The 26,730-nt window shown below is 33.2% G+C and overlaps 1 protein-coding gene across 4 annotated transcripts in view; it reads right to left on the bottom strand.

Annotated features, from left to right (window-relative positions):
* Gw (trinucleotide repeat containing adaptor protein gawky) overlaps nucleotides 1-26,730 on the bottom strand; it is a 56,638-nt gene that overhangs the window by 25,480 nt on the left and 4,428 nt on the right. For 2 of the 4 annotated variants that reach the window (XM_078181893.1, XM_078181896.1), the window contains exons 3-11: nucleotides 21,177-21,226; nucleotides 19,898-20,010; nucleotides 15,759-15,936; nucleotides 4,932-8,978; nucleotides 3,650-4,008; nucleotides 3,038-3,371; nucleotides 1,125-1,649; nucleotides 589-965; nucleotides 257-454 (exon numbers count right to left, since the gene is read on the bottom strand). In XM_078181893.1, coding sequence (XP_078038019.1) covers nucleotides 257-454; nucleotides 589-965; nucleotides 1,125-1,649; nucleotides 3,038-3,371; nucleotides 3,650-4,008; nucleotides 4,932-8,978; nucleotides 15,759-15,936; nucleotides 19,898-19,966 — 6,087 coding nt within the window. In that variant the 5' untranslated portion in view covers nucleotides 19,967-20,010; nucleotides 21,177-21,226. The remainder of the gene's footprint in view (nucleotides 1-256; nucleotides 455-588; nucleotides 966-1,124; nucleotides 1,650-3,037; nucleotides 3,372-3,649; nucleotides 4,009-4,931; nucleotides 8,979-15,758; nucleotides 15,937-19,897; nucleotides 20,011-21,176; nucleotides 21,227-26,730) is intronic. The other 2 variants (XM_078181894.1, XM_078181895.1) reach the window with 1 other exon arrangement.

The raw sequence follows: 26,730 nt of genomic DNA, 5'->3' as shown, positions 1-26,730 counted from the left end.
AGTCAGAAATGTTTTGATTGTCACCACCAGAAGAAAAAAAGAGGCATTTTTTATTTTATAACCGCACAATTAAGACTCTTAAATGACACAATGTATACTGCTCAGTTTACTAACACTAACAAAGATTGGCAACCCCCTTTGACTGCCCCGGGGCAAGACTTGCTCCAACAACAGAGCATTAAAGCACTATTCATGATGTTATAAAATAAAAGACTATTGGAATGTGAATGTCGTATATTAAAATTATTTATCTTACCGGTGGGAAAGACATTTGCTGTGCGACATGATTAAATCTGGGATATGCTTGTGCAGTTGTAGCCTGATTACTTGGATCATAAGTAGAATGCGCATCATGCCTTCTCCATTGATCTAGAGGCCGAATCTGGCTGAGAAGTTCCAAAGCTTCGTCTCGGTTCATCTCACGATTCCTTAATGCTAATTCAACATCATCTTTCTGCAGGTAAAAACAAATCATTAAATTTGTTAACAAAAATATCTTTATATAGCAATAAGTTACATATTAAATAATTAATAAAAAATTAAATATTTTCTAGTCGCTCCCAATCGATATTCACAATTCTTACGTACTTTGAATCCTAAGTCGCAAAGATATCGGAATTCTCTGCTGCCCCATATAACTTCCTTTGTAAGTATCGGTTTTGTAGGATGACCCCAACTAGGAGAATGATCCATATCGCTATCTGCCCAACTTCCAGCAGGTCCCATTGGTTTGGGTTTGTGAGTACTGGGTCCGCCCCAAGTGCCTGGATTCAACTGAGCCTCATTCCAGGTGCTTGGTGTCTTCGGATCGTCCCATGAACCTGTATCGTGTGGCCCTTCTGTCCAGCTACCATTTCGCCCTCCGGGAGCACCAGGGTGACCCCACATTGGTCCACTCACATCTGGTTTCATTCCAGGTTGACCAGGCATTCTATTTTGCGGCATACCTGGAGGACACTGTGAGCCTACAAAAACCAGTTTAATGCTTTAAAAAGCTCAGTTCTTCAAACTCTATCAGAGTTACTAATTTTTAGTCACAACTGTTTGTTCCTCCAACTGTTCCTTTACTTAAAATTATGGTTTTGCAAAAAATAAGGGTAAAAATGTAATAGAAAAACACATACCTCCTCTGGTAACATTTGATGTTGGTAAATCCTTCCAATGAGTAACTTTGCTTCCAGGAATGGTCCTCTGATTAGCTGCAGCATTTCCCCATAGACTGGTACCGTCGTCATAGTTCGGAACATTTCTTCTTTGTGTCGGTGGAGAAGGTTCCTCCCAACCTGATGGTTTTCCTGGCATAATATCTTTTGGTGGTGGACCAGCCCACTGATTTATGCTGGAAGGATTCAACATTTTCGTTGGTGGACCAGAAGGGTGTTGATGTCCCATTTGATGATGCGGAGGTCCAGGTGGTTGGCCCCACATGGCGTCTGCATTTGCACCATTCAATCTCCCGGAAATACCTCGTGGGTCTCCGCGCATATCTGTCATTCTCGGATCTCGAGCCATAGGATCCATTACACGTATGTGTTCTCGAGGATCCAGAGACATTCTATGATCACGCGGGTCTCGTATTTCACGAGGATCAACAGAACGTATATCACGGGGATCACGATGGTCGATTCTTGGGTCAGCCCAATTTGATCCTATAAAAGATATGTATTATATGTCTTGTTAATGTAAGAAGATATTTATAATTTTGTAATATCACTAATTATGTGATCTATTTCTCGCGGGGAGCATGTATATTGTTAACAATACACTGTGATTAAAATTATATTTTGAAATGAGATATTATTTATTAATTTCTGATAAAAAATCTAGTAGCACGGATTATTTATTTTGTCAGACATACGTTTGTATTTACTAAGAAGAAACATAAATATACATATATATACTTAGTTGATTTAGTGAGAAGTTAAAAATATATAAACATAAATTTGCAAGCAATTGCTTTTTTGCAAATCCAAAATTGAAAGTTTCAGATGTATGGCTTTCATTATAGCATTTGAAATTACGATCACCCTTGATAATTATTTTGATTCCAAAAATAGACAAGATTATTTAAGTCGCGTGTTACTAATTTTTCGTGTATATGCGTCCTAATATACAGCTGCTGATGATTCGAAAAACATTCTTTTAATTGATCGTCTAAGAATGCTAACGATACTTTCTTTTCTGATTGTTCTTATAATTTTCTTGTCAATCCAATGATGATACTCTCTGTCTTCTGATTTTTTGATATGTTGATGTAATTTCTAATACCTACAATGAAATTTAATTAATTAGATATCTCTCACCATACACTTGCATTTTTAGATTAGTCAATATACGAAAGTTTATGTAAAATTGATGTCATGAATAAAAAAATGCATTGTCTTAATATAGAAATGCTTTACTAATTAGGTTCTTATCATATTTAAAGAATTTGTCAATTTTTCAAAAGTAAGTAATGACTTAATTTTAATAGTAAATATCTCATATTCAATTATTCCTCCTTCCTTCTTTTTAAAATTGTATTTGCAAGTATTTTAATTGTTGATGCTCTACACGAATTAATAAAAATTAATTCCTTACAAGATATCGAAAATCAGCGAATAACATAAATGATAATGGCTAATCTTTTAAGGATAAACAGGAATTTGCAATAGGATTTGTTGGATTTTCTTCAAATATGCATGGATAAATGAAAAATCAATGAATACGTATAATGTTTAGTAATGCTCTACATATTGTTAGGATAGAAATTTGTAATAGTTAATCGATGTTAAAAGCGGTTGAACAAGGGAGCAAGCAAACTAAGTATGTATATAAATGGAGACTGCACCCGTACTTCCATCAAATTATTGATCAAATAGAATTAAATGAAACAAATAGGATGATATGGTCAAATGAAATAAAGGATAATATGTTGTACGTATTTATAGTATAAATAAATTGTATACCTTCAATCATTTCAAAATTGCCTATAAGGTTAAACAAAAGTATTTAAGGTAGTAAAGACGGGAGGGGATTCGGTTATGACTAGTATTACCTCCCCACATACCGGCTTGATTACCGGTGCCTGTTGGCCACTGCCCTGCAGCAGTGTTCGGTTGAGAAGATGTAGGAGCCCCAGTCCACATGTTCGATGAGTCGGTAGCTTCGTCATCTTCACCCCAAGTACCGCCAATATTCGTTGCTGGCGTATGACCCCAAGGTGTCTTCGGTTGTTGCTGAGGTGGTGGTTGACCACCATTCCTGATATTGGCCTCCCACAGGTCTGTACCGGTATTTACTGGTGGTTTCCACACAGGAACTCCATCTTTAGACGAACTAGGCTCTGGAGTTGTTGGAACATCCCAGTTTGTGTCCTGGTTAACGTGTTGCTGCAAAAAAATAAAAAATCTTTTAATTACTATGGAACTTGTAATATAGGATGAGACTATATGTACATAGTCATGTGCTATGATAAATCGTGTCTACCTACGTTATCAATTACAACAATACAATTATAAAGAAGCTGTTTAATACGTACTTTCTACATATAAATGATAAATATGATGATTATTATATATTTTTTTTTTTAAATATATATGTATAAGTAAAGTTCTATTCTTACAAGATAGATGTATACACAAACTTGAGTACTTATAATAATACTTACACGACCCCAACCATCCTGACTGAACAATGCTTCTCTCATTGTATTTAATTGTTCCAACTGTTGTTTTGTCGAAGGATTATTGCTAGCAGGTGTATTATTCGTGTTTACGGACCCCTGACCCTGATTATTTGGCTGATTATTACTGTTATTGGAGTTTGACTGTTGCTGTTGTTGTTGCACTGTATTATTATTATTTGGAATAGAAGGATTTTGACCAGGTCCTCCAGGATTACTGGACATTCCTTGTGGCCACTGATTATTGTTCTGACCACCTTGACTTGTGCTACTTGATTGTGAAGTTGGTGGGCCCGATTGCTGATTCGATTGCTGATTCGGGTTATTCATCTTATTCACATTACCTGAAAGATTTTGCCGTCAAACATTGTGTTAGTAGCAAAGTAAACCAGGCACTTGAAATCGTATAAATTCATTTGACAAATTACTTTATCAGTTTAAAAAGTAAATCGAATGTAGTTATCCCACTTCTTACTTTGCATTATCCTATGTAGCAAAACGAGACAAAACTTAAAAATGTTTTGTTTTCTGAAAATTCGTTCTTATTGTATTTATGATAGTCTATTGTGGTCGTCGTCTATTTAAAATAATTGCGTAAAATCTGTTTGTTTCAAATGTGTTGAAGGAAGTCAGACAAAAAATTAATTACTAGGTATATTTTAAACAAAATTTTGAATATACGTAGTACTATGTCACATGTTGTATTCAAATGAACATAATTTCAACTTAATAATTGATGTTCACCAAATAATTTCCTCTCCTTAAAATTAAATTACCAAGTATATTTATTAGGCAGTAAAGAAGATAATGGGTATTGTGATTTAGAACTTTGAAAAAACTTATTTTCTTTTTACTTCTTTGAAAGTACATGCTCTCAAAACATGTTCCAAAAACATTTATTTATTTTCACCAAAATATCAATATTATAAACATTTGCAAAAACAAAACTGGCTACTATACTGGAGTCATAGTGGTAGGAAAAGACGTGTTAATCTAACTATGTTGGGTTGTTCGAAAGGTTTGTTCCGTTTCGCGATTAAATTGTAAACTAACAAAAATCAAACAATAATGTTTTTAAGGTTTTGTTTTCATTGCATAATACAGTACTAACTATACAAAGTTAGTACAAAGCTGTACAGATTTAATTTACTTACTATATTTCAGTGAGTATTTACTTTTAATAATGATAAAGAAATTGAGTCACATATATAAGTGAAGTGAAAATTAAAGTGTTAAAGTCATAAAATAACTAAAATGTGTGACTAACCTGAAACATTTTGTCCACCGAGTGGTCCTGAGTTCTGATTCGAATTGGGATTGCCACTGACAGATCTGTTCACATTGCCCCCGGACCAATTTCCGGAATTTCCGCTGTTTCCGGAAGGGTTTCCTGACGTCCCTCCCCAAGCAGATTGATTGTTGTTATTATTATTGGTAGCGCTTGCCTGCGTAGATCCCCAATTCGTGGATCCACTGTTGTTCAATGAACTTTCACCACCGCCGGCTAACCTAAGAATAGCAGGAATGTCCCAACGCTTTTTGTAGTCCAAGATGGGCTCTCCCATATCGTAAACTGGTCCAAACAGAAGAGCCAACACGCGCTTAAGCTCATTTTTCAGGGTTTGTAGAGTATCGTTGGAACCTCCCACGAGTGCTGGTATGAGATTCCTTACACGATCGATGAGATGTTTTCGGTTTGAGCTATTCAAGTTGAGAGTTTCCTCGTTTACAAAGCGGTTAGGAACCGAATTCTTTGTACGGACGACGATTTCTTTCAGTTGTGTCGAAGTGGTTGGACTTTCGTCCGAGTCTTGGCTGTTCTTGGAACGATCCTGAGTCTGACAACTGTCGGAATTCTTCGAACCGTACTGACGGCTTGTAACAGCATTAGTCTTCATCGATTTCGGGTAGTTTCCATGAGAATCTTCATTGTCAACGAACTGGGCAGTTTGTAAGGTCAATTTGATTAGAGCATAGCGATCGAAATGCATTAGATCTCTTGGCAATCTGTTCCCGTCAGCGTGAAAACCGACCGCTGTATGTAGTTTGTACGTCTCTTTAAATCGATATAAATCACAGAGATTTGTTAGAGAAGAAATATTTTCTTCCAGCGTCATCACATCGACAAAATCTTGAAGTCCTTGTTTGGTTCGTTTCAGTGAATTGGAGCACGATGAGTAATAAATAGAAACATTGTCTTCCATTGACTCGCGCGTCGTGTCTTGGCAATTAGTAGTTCCCTCAGGTCCACGAAAACGAAATACCCCTGTCGCTTCGCCATAGCGTATGCCATTTGAACGCATAGCGGTTTGAGATTTGATCGTTTCTACTCGATTAGAATCAATAGGTTTGTCAGCGTCTCGACGCGCCATTTGTTCGTTAAAGCAGTTGAAAGATCGCGAAGAATCTAGTTCTTCCTGTTTACGCTCTGGAAGAGAATCATTGCGATATCCCACAGTTCTACAGTTCGGCAAACTGTCATAAAAATCGTGAGGAGTGTGCATTTGGTCGGGCCATAATGTCTCGAAGTAGTTCGGCCGAGATCCAGGTACACCGATTAATCGGGATGCAGATTGGCGTTTAAGCGTCATCGTAGGCTTGCAGGTAGTCGTAGTAGGAATGTAGAGAGCGAACTCGGCTTGGTTCTCCCCCTTAAAGCTAAATCTATTCCCTATAGTAGACTTAGAAAGAGCCTTAACAAACTCGGCGCCGTCACGCATATACGGCTTCGAGTAGCTATAGTTCACGAAATAAGCGCCCATAGGCTCGTTAGACTTAACATTATCCTGAAATAAAAGAGCACCAACAGTAATTGTTGCCACGTCACTAATACCATTAATTCCCCAGGACAACATCTCTGCCATTGTTTCTTCCGTCGAGTTCAAAGTTATTGCTTCGGAGGTTCTTATCGTAAACCATACGTTTGGATATTCTTTCTTCGAGGTTGTCGGTGTCGAATGATCGAGCATTCGCCTACGGTTCTCCAACAGGAACACAAACGCAGCGCTGTTTGTAAGTTTGCCGCCGGGTCCGAACACCTTGCTGCCACCTGGCCCGGTGCTAGGATCCGAAGCCTTCGCGGCCGTTAGGGTCGTCCGATCCTGTTCTGTCGTGATTAAACTGTCCGCGACTCCCGCGCTTCTAAGCGTCTCGGAGAGGAGAGCACGGAAATTTGTATTCTTTGGATCCCAAATTGTACGATAGATTGCGGTCGCTCTCGTCAACGAATACCGCCGAGTGATCACGATAGTTTTACTGTAAATAAAGGTTTGATGATCTGCTTCAGTGTTTCGATTCGCTTCGTTCACAGTCATATAATATTGTACGTTAAAGGCCAATTTCTTCCCATTCACCGTCGAAGAAATACTCAAGAGTTGGACACGGAGATGTGTCGTTTTAGTTTTAGTCTCGCAGCTAGTCTCGTGGCTCGGTATCCCCTTCCTCATAATACTAAAATCGCAAATCATCTTAGAGCTAAGTTTATTAACCACATAAAGCTTACAATCTAACGAGAGTGGAACACATGCGCGTTGCGTCAGCTCGCTCGCGACCAGGTCGAGCCATGGAGGAGAGGATTGTGCGCGTTTCGGCGCGTTTCTCAACGGGAGAGGTCGCGGAGGCTGGTCAGTTAGCTCGTTTCCGGGAACGATAAGCGTAATGGAAGAACTGGTGGCCACCTTATCCCCTTCCTTAGTCATCAAATCTGATTCTTCGTTCGACGATCTATCACTTATTTTAACTTTCTTCGGTATTACGAAATTTAAAGGCGACTTTGATATTTCTTTACAGGTTTCTTCAATGCTCGTTAACGCAATATTATTGTTTACAAACGATATATCGATATTGATGGTCATAATATTTCCCAACATTTCCTTCTTCCCCTTCATATTTATCTGCTGCTGTTTCATCTTCTTCACCTCCATCTCCTCTTTCTCCTCCTCCTTCTTCTTATCGTTAATTTCCATGAGACAAAATTCGATAATTATGGACGTAGTGTTCACTTTTGAAACGGTACTTCTCAACGAAATCTGTTTAGGGATGCACGATAGCCTTTCAAATACCTCGGATGAAAGGAGATTTAGTATCTTAGATGTCTTTATGCCCTTTAGAGTAAGCGTCAGTAATTTCTCCATCATTTTCACGTAGAACGGAAGGCGAGATTCATTTTTCAAAAATAGATATGTGGATTGAAATTTCAGTAGTTCCAGTTGAATTTCGGTTAAAGATGCATGGTCTGCGAACGTTTCAGAATTGTCGAACTGAGTTGCAGCGGACAAGAATCTTTCCCTGATTTCCTGTTCGTATGATGGCTCCTGTGTTACTGGGAACTCGGTGTTCTTTGTATCAATTTCGATCGATGATAAACATATCGAACATGATTCTCTCCGTGCGTCCTTAAAATAGTTTGACACAAAATTCTGCAGGATCTTGATCATCTCAATTTGATTATTCGTCAAGAATATTTTCATAATTCTACGGTGTTCAATCTGCGGCACAGAAAGCAATCGTTTGTCTAACAATAAACCGTCGAAAGAAGAGTTCATCATTAATCTGTATGAATTCCAATGGGCTCTTAGTCTCATTGCGATCGCACCACCGTCCATTTCGACGCGGAGGAAATAATGGTTATTGGTTGAGCTGAGCAATATCACAGACTTGTAGTTATCGTTATTATTACTTAGGAGGCTAGAATTAGACTTAACGTTATTGTATTTGCCCGGATGAAGGCAGGACCCTAATAAAGAGTAATTGTCAAGAGAGTCGAGAGAGAAGTGGCCTGATGAGGGGCGATCAGACTTGGGTATCCTAACTAGGCTAGGTACCCCTTCACCGATTGCGCACTTATCCCCTGTTAATCGTAGATTTATGCTTATATTTAGTACCCTAATGTTTAGTACGCTAAAGCTAGTCTTATTATCACTTAGTGTCTTACATATAGACTTAGAGTTATTGGCGGAGCTGCCCGGTTTACATTTGCCGGGCGAGCCCGGTTCATTTCTTTTTCTTGTTGCATTAACTGTTGTTTTTCGATCATCTTGATGATTATGTACTGCTCGAGTTGAGCGATTATTTACTGTACCATTATTATTCTTACTATCCTTATTATTAGTACTATTATTATTATTATTCATATTATTCATGTTATTATTAATATTATTATTAATATTATTATTAATATTATTATTCTTATTATTCTTAGTATTATTATTATTATTATTATCGTAAGTTAGAAGGTGATTTCTTGTTGGGTGTTTTGTGGTTAACGACGCCACTGACTGGCAGGTCGGGCTTCGACTGGTCAAGGTGGACTTGCCTGGAAACAAAAGAAAACACACACCTTTCAGCAAACATGCGATTCGCATATCTAGCAATGATTGGATAACTGAATGAAACTTGGGACCAGTGCAGATGGAAAAATAAGTTGCGCAAAGTAGTGGGATAGGCGACGCATGCGCTGAGAGTCCAGCACAATGGCGTAGTGAGTATGTTGCATCAACATTACAACTCTAAACTACACTCGCGACGCCAAGTAGAAACTGTCTGACCATAGTACAAAATTATAATATTCACCCGGTAGAGGTGCTACGCCATTGTGCGGAACTTCCGACAACATGTGTCACCTTCTCAATAGTGTGCACTAAAGACGCAAACAATTGTATAAACTCAAATATCAAATCACACGTAAACTACTAATTAAAATGATTACGATAGGTTTAGAAATTACATTTATTTATTAGGAATCTGTTGGCAAAAATGCATACAAGTAAATGATACATATTTTAATGAACAAAATGTTTATTTATATTTAAAAACCAATTTAGAGTGATAACTTGTACGAAAAACTATACGAATATTTAATTATATGAATATAAATGTGATATTTATATGTGTATAACATCCGAAGACATAGCCGCGCGCAATTATTTCTTGAACTATACGTTGTTTGAGAAAGTCTTTAAAATAAGTCTTTCTTTGTTCTAAGGAGAATGTTTTATGATGACCACCCGATCTGTTTAGATGAAATTACTGTTACAATCTCATAATATCTTCTGCATTTGTAGAGCAATAAAAATGATCTTGAAAGACCTTGAAACCCACCAATATTTATATCGATGACTAAGTCATGAGATAGACTATGAATGTGACTCGATGAAAGCATACTTGTTAAAACAACAAAGGTCACCTTGAAACAGAACAAGTCTTTTCAAGTAATGTATATTTTAGGATATAAAAACGTGGTTTAATTAAAATGGAACACAATATTGTCATAATTATAGGCTACAATTTTGTCATAATATCAAATAGGAAACAAGATTGCAAAACACCCTGCACATCGATGTAAACAAAATTTCTCAATATTTTGACGTTATACGAGGATCGACTGAAAAGTTATAATCTTCTATTTATATACTTAAAATCAAATAAGATACAAGCTTTGCCTGAGCACTTTATGAGTAGATACGTCTATCCGTTATAAATATACAAAGTATAAATAAGTTTACTTGATGCAGTTTGGAACAGTACCATTTAGAATGAGTCAACGATATTCAAGCAACATGCTGAGAATAATTTTCTTAGCTGTGTAAAAAAGTAAGTATGGTATTTTATAACTAAAGAATCACATTTTAACTTTTTTTTTGTTTCATTTTGGTAACAGTTTCCGTTTTAAAAATAGCATGAGGCTAAGTATTAACTACCTTCACTGATTCCAATGACCTTGAAATATGTTGTCATCATTACGAACAACTTTGTCCTATACATGTTACTGCCGTTCGGTTTTCGTTTTTAAGATATTCACAAAAATATTTCTATGTTTATTATGTTACCAACATCAACAATTCTACAGGGTGTTCCTGGGTTAAATCATCAAAATTTAGACATCGATTTAGGATTCTAAAACAAACAAATTGTTCCTCTGGAAATATACACGTAAATACGAATTACAATACTTCTAAAGTTGTCGAAAGTTAGGAATATATAATTAAAATATCCGTATTTCTAAAAATCAACAGTCACTATTTGCATTGCAAACAAAGCTCCTTTCATTTGTTTTAAATAACTGTTAACAACATTGAAAGATTAAAATTGAAAATAATATAAGCGTGCAATGAAATAGTAGATGCACCTGCCAGTCAGCCACTTTTGTTATTCATAGGTTAACTATGATATAGGAAATAATTACAATTCTTTTTATAAACTTTTTCATAATAAATACAACAATTTTCTTTTGTCATTTACGTGATAAACCCGAATTATTTCAATGGTATACATTAATAAGTCTTACAACTACCTATAGCAATAGTGGGTGAAATTTGTTTGTTTTACCATCCTAAATTTGTATCTTAAGTTTCGCTATTTAACCTAGAAACACTGTTTATAAAATACCTCGCATATTTGTACAAAGTATGAAATATACGGAAATTACTGTAATATTATATGTACTTTTTTAGCCATTATCAGATTTAAATCTGGGTTAGGTCCTTATTAAAATAATTCTCGGCTTTTTCATGCCTTGCATAAAAACGTGAGGTATTCTATGTATAGAATGCCTGCATTTCATACATTTTTGGTAACATATACGATGTAAATATAAACCTAACCCAGACCTAGTTTAGCTTTTTAAAACCTCCGAATAGCTAGACGATTCTGACTGGACGTCTTGATCTATCACATACCGGAGCTAAGTGAACCGAAGTGAAGGGTAACCAATCATTGAGATCGGAGCAAACTCCGTCCTAAACTCGACTTTCCCAGGGTTCGCCATTACAACTGAACTTTTCTTCACATAGAATTGCCTGATGCGGATATAACGTGTGTACGAGCTCGTCGTGGTACTCTACATCCTGGCATTGAACTCACATGAGATACCCTTCCCAAAGAGAAAACAACAACTTTTTGTATAATTGAAGCCATTGTACCAGCATCAATTTCCACCAGGGTTAATTTTAAAATTGGTAACTTTCCTTTGATCAGCCGGATTTTTCAGTACCCATTTTCGCGGTTGAAAGTTTTTTATCTCTCTTTTCAAACAAGTGAAACAAGTCTCGCTCGACATCGAAGGATAGTTGTGACTAAAATATGTTCTTATTTCAAGTGAGTCCTTTCAAAATATATTTGTAACATTACAAATACACAAAATGAACAATTTTGCAAACGGACGCATAAATGCTTTGCTTTGGATAGAAGGTTTGTTTTGGAGTCCACCCTTCGCACATTTTAATAAAAAAAAAACAAAAGAATTGATAACAGAAGAACAAAATAACAATTTTTCTCGAATCAAAGTGCAAGTTATTTTATTTTCTTTCATTTTATTTCTTTTGTGGAATGTTTTGAAATTACTTTTGGGGAATAACGCAACAACTTCGAATACTCGTACCCTCAAACAGATACAGATTTATAATTACTAAAAAAATTTAAGTATTTTTAGACCAGTGACCTCCTACAATCAGATGTATTAGTTTTAACTTAACAGTGAGATAATTTCCAAACTTGTTAAGATACTTGATCATGAACTATGGGGTTAACACCCTAATACGTGAATTTAGAACAGTGTTTCCACCGCCATCTAGGCTAAGCTTATATTTAAGCTTTTCGAACTAAAAGTCATTATGACCGTGAAACTATACTATCTGTACATGTTGCTTGTATATTAGAGTGGCCCCTATTTTCCAACTTTCAATTACTTTTTGTTTTATCTTCCTAAATTATGACATTTGGTAATGACTGTAATGATTTTATATTAGTATGTAATGATTTATATCAGACAAAACTGGATTCCATTAGTTTATACTATTTTTATTGTAATAAAAATAGTATTTGTATAGTATCTCCAATAATGTATTTAAAATCTTTCAATTTCGCTGAATATTACATTTACCACGTAACGTCTGAACCACGTCGCTGTGCGAGTTAATCACCTGAAAAAAAATCTTTTACCGTTATAAAAGTAATTGTTATTGACCAACAATTTAACCAACGATTCTTCGTTAATCATCATTTAATTTCGGGATATGTACTTCGCAGAATATCGTTCAAAGTGAAAATGCTTTTATATAAAAATGTAGACTAGTAGTTCCAACAAGATATATTTATTGAATCATCATGAACATGAAATTATTGTAACAAAACTTTCCAGCTACGGAGAAGCATTGAGTGTGCTGTTTTATAATTTACAGAAAGTGAAACTGGACCGTAAGGATAGTACTACTATTATGATAAAAAACGTGGAAATTTTCTGAAAAAATGTCCTATGTACAACTTCTTGTATGTTATAGCCATCTCAAAACTACAATAGCGATTTACGGAGAAACAGAAAAGAGGAATTTCTCGATTCTTTAAGTGACCTTTTTGTTGTAAGTCACAACGATACATTAACAATTGTGAGAAATGTATGACGAGAATCATTGCGCGATCGTATTATATCAATGAACGCAGTGGGTATGGATCTGCGTGATGTTCTTTTGTTCAGTCTGTTGGGTGCGCTTCGTCTGTTGCCTATATTCGGCCATGTGATGCGGACGCTTGTCTTAATCGTGATGTACCTTTTTCTTTACACGTTTATATTAAATAGTTAATTTATAGTCACGTGGGTATTTCATTAATAACTCATATGAACGAAGCTTGCCAAAATTAAATTACAACAACAATGATTAATATCGAGAAGGATAAACTCTTTCTCTTAAATCAGAGAGAAAAGCCGAGACCTTGATCAACGATTGGACTTGATAGAAATTTGGCAAAGAAGGAGACGAGGAAAGCGATCCATAAAGAACTATACTAGAAAAGATAAATTTGACTTTTAACTATTTTTATGTTTTTATCTAATTTGTGGTAAATTCCTTTCTTGCATTACAGAGACAGTGCAATGTCAGTCGATTGCTTTCAGATGTTCCACTATAAAGTCTGAAAATCTGGATGGGCAACGTCCGAATAAAGGCGAAATAGTAAATACAAAACTGGTTGCTGCTTTGGACAGATGCAGAATAGATCTTCACGGTGCAGTTCGTCTTGCATTACGGCTACTGCTAAAGATTTGTGACTTCATTTGAAAGAGCTAATCATTAATCAGAATTCAGAAACGCACCATAAAACTGCGTGAATCTTTCAAAGAGAGCTACACCACAAACTGTAACCATACACTGAGATAGAAAAATGTTCTTTGTCTAGCAAGGAGAGAGCTTGTTTACTTATGAGAAGAAAAATTCTTAGCAATTCCGGTGTTAGAGAAATGTACTGACGACGAACAAATTGTACGAACAAAGTGTTCAAGCGATCTGTTACGTCACAAAGTCTACATATATGGGAAAATTTCAGGGTGCTTACGTTATTTATATATTATAAATCATTTATATAATCATAACACTTTATAATTATTTATACATTTAATTATGACAATGATATATAATATCAATATATGTTTTGCTACACATCACAATGTTAAAAAAGGAAAATTAATGACATTTTATTTATATTTATTTAAAAAAGTTTGTTTGTAAACTAACAAAATGCAATTATACCTACTAGTAACTTGAAATCATAACTCAAAACTTCAATTTAAATGCGACATGGGTTTTCACTACATAATCACATTAAAATTTTGCAATTATCATTTGTTCATCAAGTGTCATGATCTAGGACGGTAAAAACAGATAAAAACACAAAAAAGGGGTCTTTACTTGATCCTTTAAACGTTACTGCATTGAAGCGAGTAATTTTTAATCTCTGAAAGGCGATTTAATAGAGAGCATTGTGATGTACGTGACGCAATATATGTATACCAAAATGTTCGCAACATTTACAATATTGTCAAATGACAAACTGGGTAAGTCTTCCGATTACGGAACTAAAATGCTGAAGTTTCAATACTGTTATAATCAGTTACATTAAATTTTAGTACCAAAAAATGTAGTAGCCTAGATAGTAGTTAAAATACTGTTAAAAAATTGTGTATTATATGGCCCTAAAGGATATACAGAGTAGTCCACACAACCTGTACACTCCCTAAAATTTCCAAAATATGCGTTGTGTGGTTTGAAGTGGGGTACATTATGTAGTGTATTTATTTTTTTTAATGCAGTAGTGATTCCAAGATTTGAGATCAATTTTGTTTTTTGTATTTTTTTTAAATAGAATACTATACCTTTTAAATCAAAATGTTGAAGAATATCGAATTGTGAGTAAAAAAGTATTGACCTTTATTAGCTCTAAACCTTTACTTTATTTCTTGAAAATTTTTTTCACTTGATATGAAGTTGGACATTCAACCTTATCACAGATTTTCGTAGAGTAGCAATGTTTATGTGACGAAAATTAACCCTTTGCACTCGGAGCCATCTTAACTGTAAATTTGAAATAATTTTTCTGGTTCGTGGTATTTCCATTCTATTTAACAAAATAAATTTTTATGCATAGAAAATTTATTCGTGTGACTCCTACCAACAGTTTTACTACTTGACAATTTTTTAAATCTAAACCTTATTGTTGCAAAAATTATTTTCGAATAAAATGGAATAATTTTAGTGGTGCCTTAGAGTCACCACTCGAGTGCAAAGGGTTAATGTTACGTGAAGAAAACTGTCAAGAAATAAATTAAAATTACTTGTTAGCTATTAGATTTAGGGTTAATAAAGGTCAATACTTCGTTATTCAAAATTCGATAAAAAAAAGTATAGTATTAATCTATTTTAAACAAACAAAATCGACTCTCTAATCTTCGAAACACCCCTGCCTATAAAAGAAAATAAATGCATTACATATTATACCTCTATAAAGCATACAACTTTTGTATACAAAATTTTTTCATACAACACATATTTTAGAAGTTATATGAGCTGTACAAGTTGAGAGTGAACTACCATGTATAAGAATAATAAAAACATCATATACGCCGCACATTTGTGGCGTAGGCTCTACAAGCGAATTTCAGGACGTCGCATATTTACATTGCTGATGGCAAGCGAATAATTATCCAGATGAGAGTTCATTATTTTTCAGTCGACCCTCGTACAAATTAATAATTTGATTTCTACTTCACGTAATCATTGCAATATGTGTCTATCAAAGATAAAAGAAAAATTAACATAACTGTACTTACCAGTTTCACCCGACAGGACGGTTAAAAAGTCATTGGCGGCGATATTTTTGAGATGGTTTATAGGTTTTACCATCGTGTTGTTGTTTATGAATTCGATATCACAGTACCTAGCATTCTCTGATTCTCTTCCCTTCCCCACCCCTATCGGACTGTTTTTCCCTAATACTACTACATCCCCCTGAAACAAAAGAAATGATCATTACAGCAATACAAAGAAGAACTGTATGACATAAAATCAATATATGACATAATTTTACTGTATATATTTTTGATGCTAAGTTATAAATGATTATCAACCGGTGGTTGCACTGAAATCGCCAGTAAAAATTTTCATTGATGCTGCTTCAATGAAATTGGTACTGCGTGTAAGTTGAAGTTTCCAACAAGGTTGCAATTAGTTTTAGATAGTTAAAGTGACACCAATAAAATCAAAAATTATATTAACTAATTAATAAATTCCAAATAACACCAAATTTAGCTTGTGATACGATTAAAAATTATATTTATGATACACCTTTTAACCAGTGAATTTATAACTTAATTGTCTAAAACCATCCTGTATGAATACTTGAAACTGTGGTCACATTTGTTATCAGATCTGGTTAGCGTTACTCGTAATCTCATTGAGATGATAACAAAATTTGGTTCACGACCTATTTTTAATTTAACTTAATTTACTTACAACTGTCAGTATCGTAACTTCGCATAATTCACATTTCCAGAATCGGGGCAGAAAACCATTTATATTCGTATTGTTTAGACATTTTATGGTAGCAAAACAGACGGCTATAAAAAATGTGAACGCAACCAGAACATGACACACGCGCACGCGCGTAATCAGTTTGATCTTTATTTTTCGTATAATTATTTTATTTTACCAGTAAGAGTACTGGTAATCGATGAAATCAAGATTATTAGAAATACATTTTTTAATGTTGTTATTGTTACTAAAATTGTGGGATGATCTCCATTAAGATAAATGCGTTACACGTAATTATACATTTTAACTTTTCTATTGTAAGTAATATTTCATGTTGGTCAAACGAACAATCCGTGAAAAATTAGCGTGGTATTCAATGTATTAAAGGTTAATATTAAGAGGATCTACTGGCAAAAAACTAACGACATTTTTCGCAAGAGCAACTTATGGAAGTGTGTATGCTTGTGTGCAAATATTGTTTATATATATGGTGTTTTTCCGGAGACTAATCGTTAAAAATGAATTCAATTTACTAGCAAGTATCTCACAAGCATTAATACCTTGTAACGAGTCACTCATCTACAAAACAACTCAAATTACTTACTAGTTAAGTAACTAATGGCTTCATTTAAAAATTACTTCTGTGTTGCAATACTGATAAATACATTTTTTTTTATGTATTTGTTCTCAAAGTAAGAATTTTGAACTGATGAGTTTCTATAAAGCATTGCCTACAGAAAGAAACACATATTGTATCACTAATTTCAATGTGAATTAAGTTCTTAAAATATCTTTCTGTAGGCAATGCTTTATAGAAACTCATCAGTTCAAAATTCCTACTGCATCACCATGATGCACTTTGGTTCAGGTAATAATATTTATTACTGTCTAAAATTTCAAGAAGCACATATTATGTGACTGTTAGTATTTTACAAAGTAAATCCTATGCGCCTTCCGATGATAAACTATATATTATCATGACCTTCGCAACCTATAGTTTATTATTCTCTTACATGTCTCTATATGATACAGCAAGTGTAAAACTATAGATACGTTCTTTTAAAACTGTTACAAAGGTCTCTACTGAAAGTGGATCCACGATAGGTATAAAAATTGAAAAGTCCTACTTCACAATGGCGCTCTAAAGCTTGATACACGATTCTTTTGTAGTCGTCTTTTAGAACAGGAATGAGAAATAAATTTGATTGTGTAAATTTGTTGTTATGCATGAAGTTTTAAAATATCATTATAAAGAATGCTTGTAAAAACATTTGAAGTCGTAATGCTTTTTAAAAAAGTCATATCTTGAATTTCCCATTCATTATACCATGTAAAAACATTTTACTGACTTTTGATGACTTTTTTAACACCACTCATGTCTTTTTACGTAGATGTACACACTTTCTATTAAAAAAATATATGAGTTGTGATCTTAGACGTCATCATGATCTCTAAAAATTAAAGTTCCACGTAAAATTTTTCTTCCTTCTGATTCGTCTCTAGACATTACAAATTAAGTTTAAGACAAACTGAATACACACAATAATACATCATTCTTGACCTTAACAAATTTTCTTATTCTTTTGGAACAATATTATTTTCTATTAATATTAAACAGAGTATTAAATTGTATTTACTTATCATTTAAATAAGTGAGTACTCCCTAGTAGTCCCGGAATTTGGAATTAAAAATCGAAATTGTAAAAAAACTCAGTCGCGATCCTTCGTGCTTCGCTGATTTGGGGGGGGGGGAGAGAGAGAGAGAGAGAGAGAGAGAGAATGAAATTCGTGGCAGTTGACAAACTTAAAAGGCAGTTAGTTGGCATGCTGGTGTACATTAAGATGAATACATAGCAATACTTCAATAAAAAAATGACTTATATATTTAATATATTCTTCCAATTAAAATGAGACCAAACATGACATACTTTAGAGTATATTTATTCATTATACGTAGCAAGTAATTTATTTTAATGCATTACACACATTGTAATTATAACAAGGAAAGTATTAGAAAATCCGCTTCTTAACTATATATAAAATATTAATGGCAACGTCAAAGAAGGTATGTACGTTGTTCAAAAGAAAATATCAGTGGAATTATGCTATTCGGGCTTATGTTTGACAGACATTCAAAGGAGCGTGCCTCCATTTGACGGACATTCGAAGGAACATGCCTACATTCGACGAAGACTTGTTTGAACGAGTTTATGCGTTTGACGGAGAGTATAAAGGCAAAATTTACTGTACTTTTTCATCAAACCTGGAATTTTAAAAGATCTTCAAGTAAAGATGGTCGAATGTCGAGGAAGAACGACACTGCTTAGATACGAGAGTCCTAGAAACGTAGTGCCGATGTGCAACGAATAGATTGCAGACGTGGAGACAATAAACAAAGGCTGAAACCGAGAGCATATTTTCCTGATAAATGTCGGCAAGGAAAAATGCCAACAATACTGCAGAGATGGGAATGAAGAAAAGAAGTGATCCTGCTAGGACAAGTGTCGACTCTTGTCCAAATCTAACGTGGTTAAAACGCCACGTTATGTAGTACGTTTCCACATTGTATCATTTCTCAGATAATTTTGTGTTACTGTTTATTACAATTTTATATTAATATCGTCATTAGTATAAAGAGAAAAACCATCACCGCATACTACGATACTACATAATTTCAAAGATAATATGTCACTAAACAATTTAGTATAGAATATAATTTTTCACTTATCTAATTAATATGTGCATAATTATGTATAATATCAATGGAGCTTTTTAATGTATACATAATCGTTAGGACAGTTGTGGTGAATAAATTACTTTAATGTATTTGATACACTATGCAGTTATTATTTATACGTATATCAATGTATTTTTCTTATAAAATCGCAGCAATGGAATAAAATGAATTACAGTTTGATTTTATTTTCATCAGAAATATTTGTCAAACGACATCATGTTTGAGTTCGTTATAATTAGAAAACTATCAGCAACATGTCAAACAAAATCAGTTTTAGAATATTACGATTTAAAAAGTTATGTGATTGTATTATTTATTTCCTTCTGATAAATCGAGTCAAAGCAACCGCGTAGCGTGCCACATTCATACGCTTGACTGACTTCGTGAGACCGTATTATCGACGCAGCAATAAATCAAATAGACGTAGGACTAGCGCATTAAAATTCCCAGCATACCCGTAACATGGATTACTAGAGACAATTTACTGTACCACTATAGACGAGTGTAGCTAAATGTTACTAATGTAACGTTAAACAGATTTATTTTCTTCGTTAAATTTAAATTATTTTGCGTATTTATTCTTTCATAAACATAATAATTATGATACTTAAATTTTCATGTGGTGGGAGGAACAACTGAAATATATCACAAGTTCACACATCAAAATAAACAAATCTGTTAAGAAAGTCAGTTAAAACTTACCATGGAATTTTGTACGAAGGCATTTGTTTCTGTAGAAATCTCATGTGAACTAGAATTGTGTGGAAACATTGGGCTCAGTTCTTCTTTGGCAGGCAATGCATAGAAACCAAGATCTACAATCAAGATGATGAACTTATTAATCACGTTGGACATACTGTAGAAAGACATTATAAATCATATACAGAGTAGTTTTTACAAATGACCAATTCGGTTGTACTTCCCAAAGGTTGGCCACACCTGATTTGGATGAATGTTTGCAACAGCTTCTTTTTACACAAAAATGTTCATCAGAAGGATTTTCCACGATTCAAAATTTAGAGCCCAACATTTTGCGATAATTTTTGTATGATTTTAGTGACTCTAAGTTTCAACAATTATATGCTTTGATTTCATTGATATCTTGTAAACAGATATTTTTTAGATAAAAACCATGTTTTCGATAAGGATTTCTGATGACTTTTATTTAAAATAGAAAATTTTGTGAAAAATGGTTTACTACTGTAATGTTACTATGTATCTGCTTTGCCAGTAGAATCCTGTCTTTTGAATTAATTTGTGAAGCCACAACTTATCATATACCAGATAAGACATAAACGTAAATCGTTATTCAGTTAAAACAGTATTTTTATCTAAGAAAAATCTGATTATAGAATTCGAACGAAATCTAAGCATAGAATAATCGGAGCAAATAACAGTGTATAATACTAAAATGTTAAAAACGTTTTTTTCAATATGTTGTGCCTTCAAGTCACGAAAATGCTTCTGACAAACATAATTTTTATGTAAAATAAAGTTACAATAAAGATTTCCTTATCCGAACATTTTCATTTATTTTTACAATATTCTGATATCCAAATCTAATCACTTTATTATTTAGATACATTATCGCTTAGTAGAGAATGGAATTTTTAGATAATATAATTACATAAGTGTAAAATAATATTAAGAGAATATTACAGAAATAAACCTTCAAATAACAGAATCCCTACTATATCTACAAACTTTTAGTTTTCCGAATATTCTGATCGTATCAGCATTTATAGCAACCATAAAGAATAAATGCGGAATTTTTACACACTCAATATGTAAATATAATGAATATTGTGTCTTTACAGCCTTATCTCACAGTTGACAAAATAACCTTTTTTTTTATTTGGACACCTATCAGGATCATTACTTTTGTATTGAAATAATCTTATAATTTCTAGCCAAATCGTTTATTTATATGAGAAGATAATGAAACATAAAGTTATAAATATCTAAAAACAACACTACCCACCTTGTAGACTATCACTATCAATGTGCTCCTAGCTCCATGCCAGTGGAGATCTGGAAATCGAATGAAATACATAAATTACTATTGAGTTGATGATTTATTATAAGAAAATATTTTAATCCTAACATATCGGTATATAATTAACGAAATTTCTTTTACTTATGTTTTAACTCATTAGATTTTTAAAATATATATCATCGTTTAAAAACAACGGCTTAAATCATTTTGGACAAAATTCGATTAATGTTCTTTTGACCGTCCAACCGAAAATTATATTTGTGGTACTGGCATACCGATAATTCGTATCGCATACTTTGCTTACTTTCTGTAAGGTAACACCACCCAAGTATTTTTCCTAGAAAAACCGGATGACTTTTTAAAAACTTTTCTGCTCATGTGTATATATGCGGATAGTATTAACAATTAAAGACTATTATAATATTAACAAATGATGATAGTATGGAATGAATATTTTCATTTTTACATATAGCTAAAACTTATTTTGATTACAGTTTGTATAATAGAATGGTTGTATCTATGGTCAATTTTCATTTTTAGCAGTTATAATTATCATAACACGAATATATTAGGTGTATAATTACAATCATTTAGCATCTTTATTCGCCATAATGACAATTCATTAATTATTTGTAAAATACAACAATATGCTTGCAAAGTAAAAAGTGTTTCTCACTATAAAAGCAGTTCTAAGAGATAGAGGTAATGACTCCGCGAACATTAACCTTCGCAATACAGACGGTCCCACAAAAGACTAGGCTGAATCCGTGTGAACATATTCGCTTGTGCAACTATATCAAATGAAGTTTCTACTAGCTAAGATTATTACCTCTTTTTCTCCGAACACTGTCAGGCAATGTGGTCTTACATTTCGAATTTAATATAATAGAAATCGTAATGCACCGACTATAATTGTAGAAAGCTGTAGTACTATAAATTGTAATTACTATAGGTATACGTCAAAACAACGCAACATATGCAGTGTAGTGTAACGTATTACAATTTAAAATTTTTTATCTAAAGCATAAATATTCATATTTTGTAATATAGGTTCACACTAAAACCATAAGAAACCATACAAATTTAAACCATGTGTTTACAGTACATTCAACATCATGGTATATAAATCTCAAAGCAAAAGTTTCGGCCACTACTTTTCAGTTTCTGACTTTTAAAAAAACTATTATTTAACTTCTTTTAGTTCGTAAATAAAGAATAATTTTTTCCAAAATTTATTCCAAGTCATGGATAAAATGATTGTAGTTATTTAATTATTCTTTAATTATAATTACTACTGTAGTGCTTTATAAAAATGCTTAAATTTTTTATAGTAGAAGTTTAAAAATCACAAAAATTAGCTACTAGTAGCTGTGATTACTAAAATAATGACTTCCATAATGATCTTCGAATAACCCCCTTGAAATAAATTCCATCTTAAACAATTTTTGGATAAGAAAAATTTATTTCGTTCACCCATAACAATTATTGATATGAGAAATTTATTTCGATCGCTCGTAACAATCACCGATGAGTGAAGTTCATTTTGATCAATCATACCAGTTATTGATAAATAAAATTTTTAATAGTTACTATTAAATAGTAGAGTCTATAAATAATAGACAATCAATTATGTAATCAATTTTTTCTTCATAAAATAATAATAACAATAGTCTTAAAATCAATTGTTAGAACTATAATTGAATGTGACAAACATGAATTCTCCAAAAATGTTCGCAAATTATGTAGCGTTAACTCTAAAGCCGAAAGGCTCGTTCAATGTTGATCTAAATTGCGGGCACAGTGTGAATTATAGACGTTAGTTTTGATATTCTATACTATTGAATTTTCCAATAATCCCAATAATCCGAATATTTTTATTAGTTTATGAATACAAAATTTATTGCATAATTGATTATCTATTATTTGAATGTTGTGTTATACTTTAACCAATCAGATTTCATATTCTTTCTATAAGCTTTTAATAAAATATTTACCTTTAAAACACAGTGGCAAAATTTGGTAGCGATACCTTGAACAACTGTACATTCTTATAAGAATTGCTAAAAATTGGAATATATTCTTATTACTTTAAAAATGTAATGTAAAAGAATTGCCTTTAGCGTTCCGTAAATCTAGTGTTAATGAAATTCTAAGGATCGACACGAATCGATGTCATGCAGTATGTACTGTTCACTGTAGTTTCAGCTGTCGAGTTCTACTTCGATGCGTGGCACCCTTGTACCTTCATGCTCGGTGTATTTTACGATTGGCGGATTTATGTCTGCTTTTACGACGCCATGTTGATTTAACCCTACATAGCCTTCGATAATAGTTATTAAATTAAAAAATTCTAAGGTAGTACTTCTTATGCTTTTGCTTTACACTTTACTATTGTAAATATTAAAAGAATTTATCAAAAAAATGCTCTTTGAAGGCTCTTTGAATATAATATACATTATACATACATTACTAAATAATATCACATTTGTATGGCAGGCACAGCGAATATGTTCAATCACCAAATTTATTGTTAGTTGTGGTTTCGAATTTACAGAAACACATTTACGAATTAAATAAAAAGAATCAAATATTTGACAGTATCTAAGAATAGGTAACAGGTATATTACCATACTGAGGAACGAATGAGAGTTACGCAATCCTTAAAAAATCCTATAAAATTAAAGTACATAATTTGGCTATACTTCATAGCTTCAGTTTACACGAAAATAATGTTTGCCAGAAGAATTTTTCGCGACTAGAAAAGTAGTAGCTTCATTCTGACAGCAAAAAACATCGACAAATTGGGTTTTCATTTTTTTTGACAATGTCGCAGGCGAGCAAAAAATCTGAGAAAAATTGAGTACACGAGCCGTGATAGTACCTTATCAGGGAATTAATATAAAAATAGAGAATTCATAAGTTTTCGAGAAATCTTCAATTTTCCGATTTTTTGGGGGTTTTCATTTTTGATAATCACAGCTTGGAACTGAAAAATCTGAAAAAATTCTATAACATCCAGCTTGATGTCCAAAAGAAGCCATATTTTTTTCAAAATTTTAGAAAGCCGCTAAAGGTGGAAAAATGCCGGAAAACCGCGAAATCTAATTTACCCTGTAACTACCCTCACGGACAAGTTTCAGGGTTAAAATTTTGCACAGATGAGTTTTTATTGGTCAGCTATCGAACGGTATATGACTCATTGAAAAACCTCTAAGGGCAGTTTTGACCATCTTAATCGGCTATGCCCTTTACTAATTCTTTTCAAAATAATTACTAAAAATTCTTTCAATAATGGTATTCAAATCCAGAATACTCTCTTAAAATTTATCACACTGTTTTCTCTTTTATGTATACTTAATGTCGTCGAAATTCTAATTAAGTTCAGTTTAAGGAACCACATTATCAGAAAAGTAATAAGATAGATTTAGATCTAGGTTAGATCTTCTTTGTTAAGAAGCGAGTCTGATTACCATGCTATTAAAATTTTTTGTATAAATCTCTACAAGAATATTCTTTTAAAGGCTGTTAAGAAAATTCGATAGGTCGAGACGAACTTGGCCAATTTTGTTCATGAGTAGCTAGGTATAACAATGTTCATTTAACAACACACCTCGCAGCAGTGATTTGTAAGTAGTGAAAAGTAAATTAATTATGTCAAGGAAATGATTAAAACATAAGAAGTTATAAAAATATATAGCTTTGCAATATATAAATAAAACTTCGCAGATTCGGAGACTTAAGCAGCTTGTTATATTATCATGTGAAAATGGACGAAATTTTGTGATTATTAACTATAAGCACACTTAATAAAAGCCTATGTTTTATACTATACATGATATTTGAACTAGACCTTGTAATCTGATAGCAATGCAAAATGTTCGCTGACATGCACGATGCGCAGCTACTAAATAGGCAAAAGCGACACTGTCTCGGAAGCACGAAAAAAATAAAATATAATATAACAATGAAAGAAGATAGAACAAGATATTACAAATTTGTTGATGTAAACGTCAATTTTTCCTTTAAACTGTCATCAATCCTTCAATTTTTTTTTAACTCAAAAATATTTTTATGATATAAGCATATTTTTAAACTAAAAAAAAATTTTCACATTTTGATTTAATGGTGGATTAAACATACGCTATAATACAGCAAAATTATTCATAACTATTTCTAATACAAAATGTTTTGAGTTACTTCAATAGCGTAGTAAACTATCTCTACAATATAAAAAAGATCGGTTCAACGCCAAAATAAATTCCAAAAGCTCGTTCAATAGTTCGCATTACGTTCACCAATAACGACGCACGAGGAAATCATAATATGTTTGACCAAATCTACATGCGCCACCATTGATACATGAGTAAGTTTACTCTCTTGTTGAACTCTTTATCAACCAAAAAACATTCTAAAACCATAATCCTTTCCAGTTAATTCTTGCTTTACGTTGCTAGAAAAACTCATACTTTGAATTTTCTTCCGCCTGTTTTCGAATATATCGCATAGCTCTACAAATGTATTGCACATTTTGTAAATTTTGTTACAATGGCAGAAACAATTTGTTGAAAGAAAAATTGACAAAATTTTTGTTTTGGAGAAGAACCATTCGAATCACAAAATTTGTAAATAATTTCTTCGAAGACTTGAAAATTTATCAAAGATACCAAAAGAATGTGTGTAAAAGCATCGAATATAATTATAAAAGTAACTTCTTACTGCAGAAAGTGACCGTTGTTATCTTATCAGCATGAAATATGTTTGCAAATTAGTCGTAATAATATATTTTGACGACAGAACTGTGTGCAAAGTGATCTTTAACAACAACAAAAATTTCTCATCTGACTACTTGGGTTTTAATTTATGACATAATACCACACGAAAGGATAATATAGTACATCGTTGTATTTATGTTGACGAACCCTATCAGAGTATATGTAAGAAAGTACTTCAAACCCTTTACATGACATTGAACCGTTTCTACTTTTCAGTGAACATAATAGGTTTAAATTCCATTTAACCTCGATTCACATAATAACAATATTAGCAATTTTAGCTGTTCTGTTTTAGTCTCCTTAGATGAAGAAGTAAAGAAATTCATTATGCAAACATCGATGCTTTTTAAACACTGTTATTAGAAATAAAGAACGACGGAGAAGAAAATTTGGAGAATTGGTATCGATGGATGTCGCGAATCGCGATGGTTGTTTTGATGTCATCAGCTCTCGAGGCTCGGGCTCGGTTTCGTCGCGTTGAGCGTCGCACGGTGCAGTGCGACGCAGCGCCTTTCTAAACTTCACGCTTCACGCTTGACATTTTTACGATCACTTTGGGCCATATACATAGCGATCGTGGGCCTATGAGGGTCCATTCGTTCCGAACTTATCAAAGTTCTATCATTTATTCAATTCTACACATTCTTCGCGAATAGAATCAAAGACTACACAAATTTATCAAGATTAGACAACCATTTAAGTTTCTATTAGACGAATAAACGAACGCTACATTACATTTATAAATGTAACAATAAATAAATGATTTT

Source organism: Augochlora pura, chromosome 5 (genome assembly GCF_028453695.1).
Source record: "Augochlora pura isolate Apur16 chromosome 5, APUR_v2.2.1, whole genome shotgun sequence".
NCBI lineage: Eukaryota > Metazoa > Arthropoda > Insecta > Hymenoptera > Halictidae > Augochlora > Augochlora pura.
This window is presented reverse-complemented; position numbering and strand designations above follow the sequence as displayed.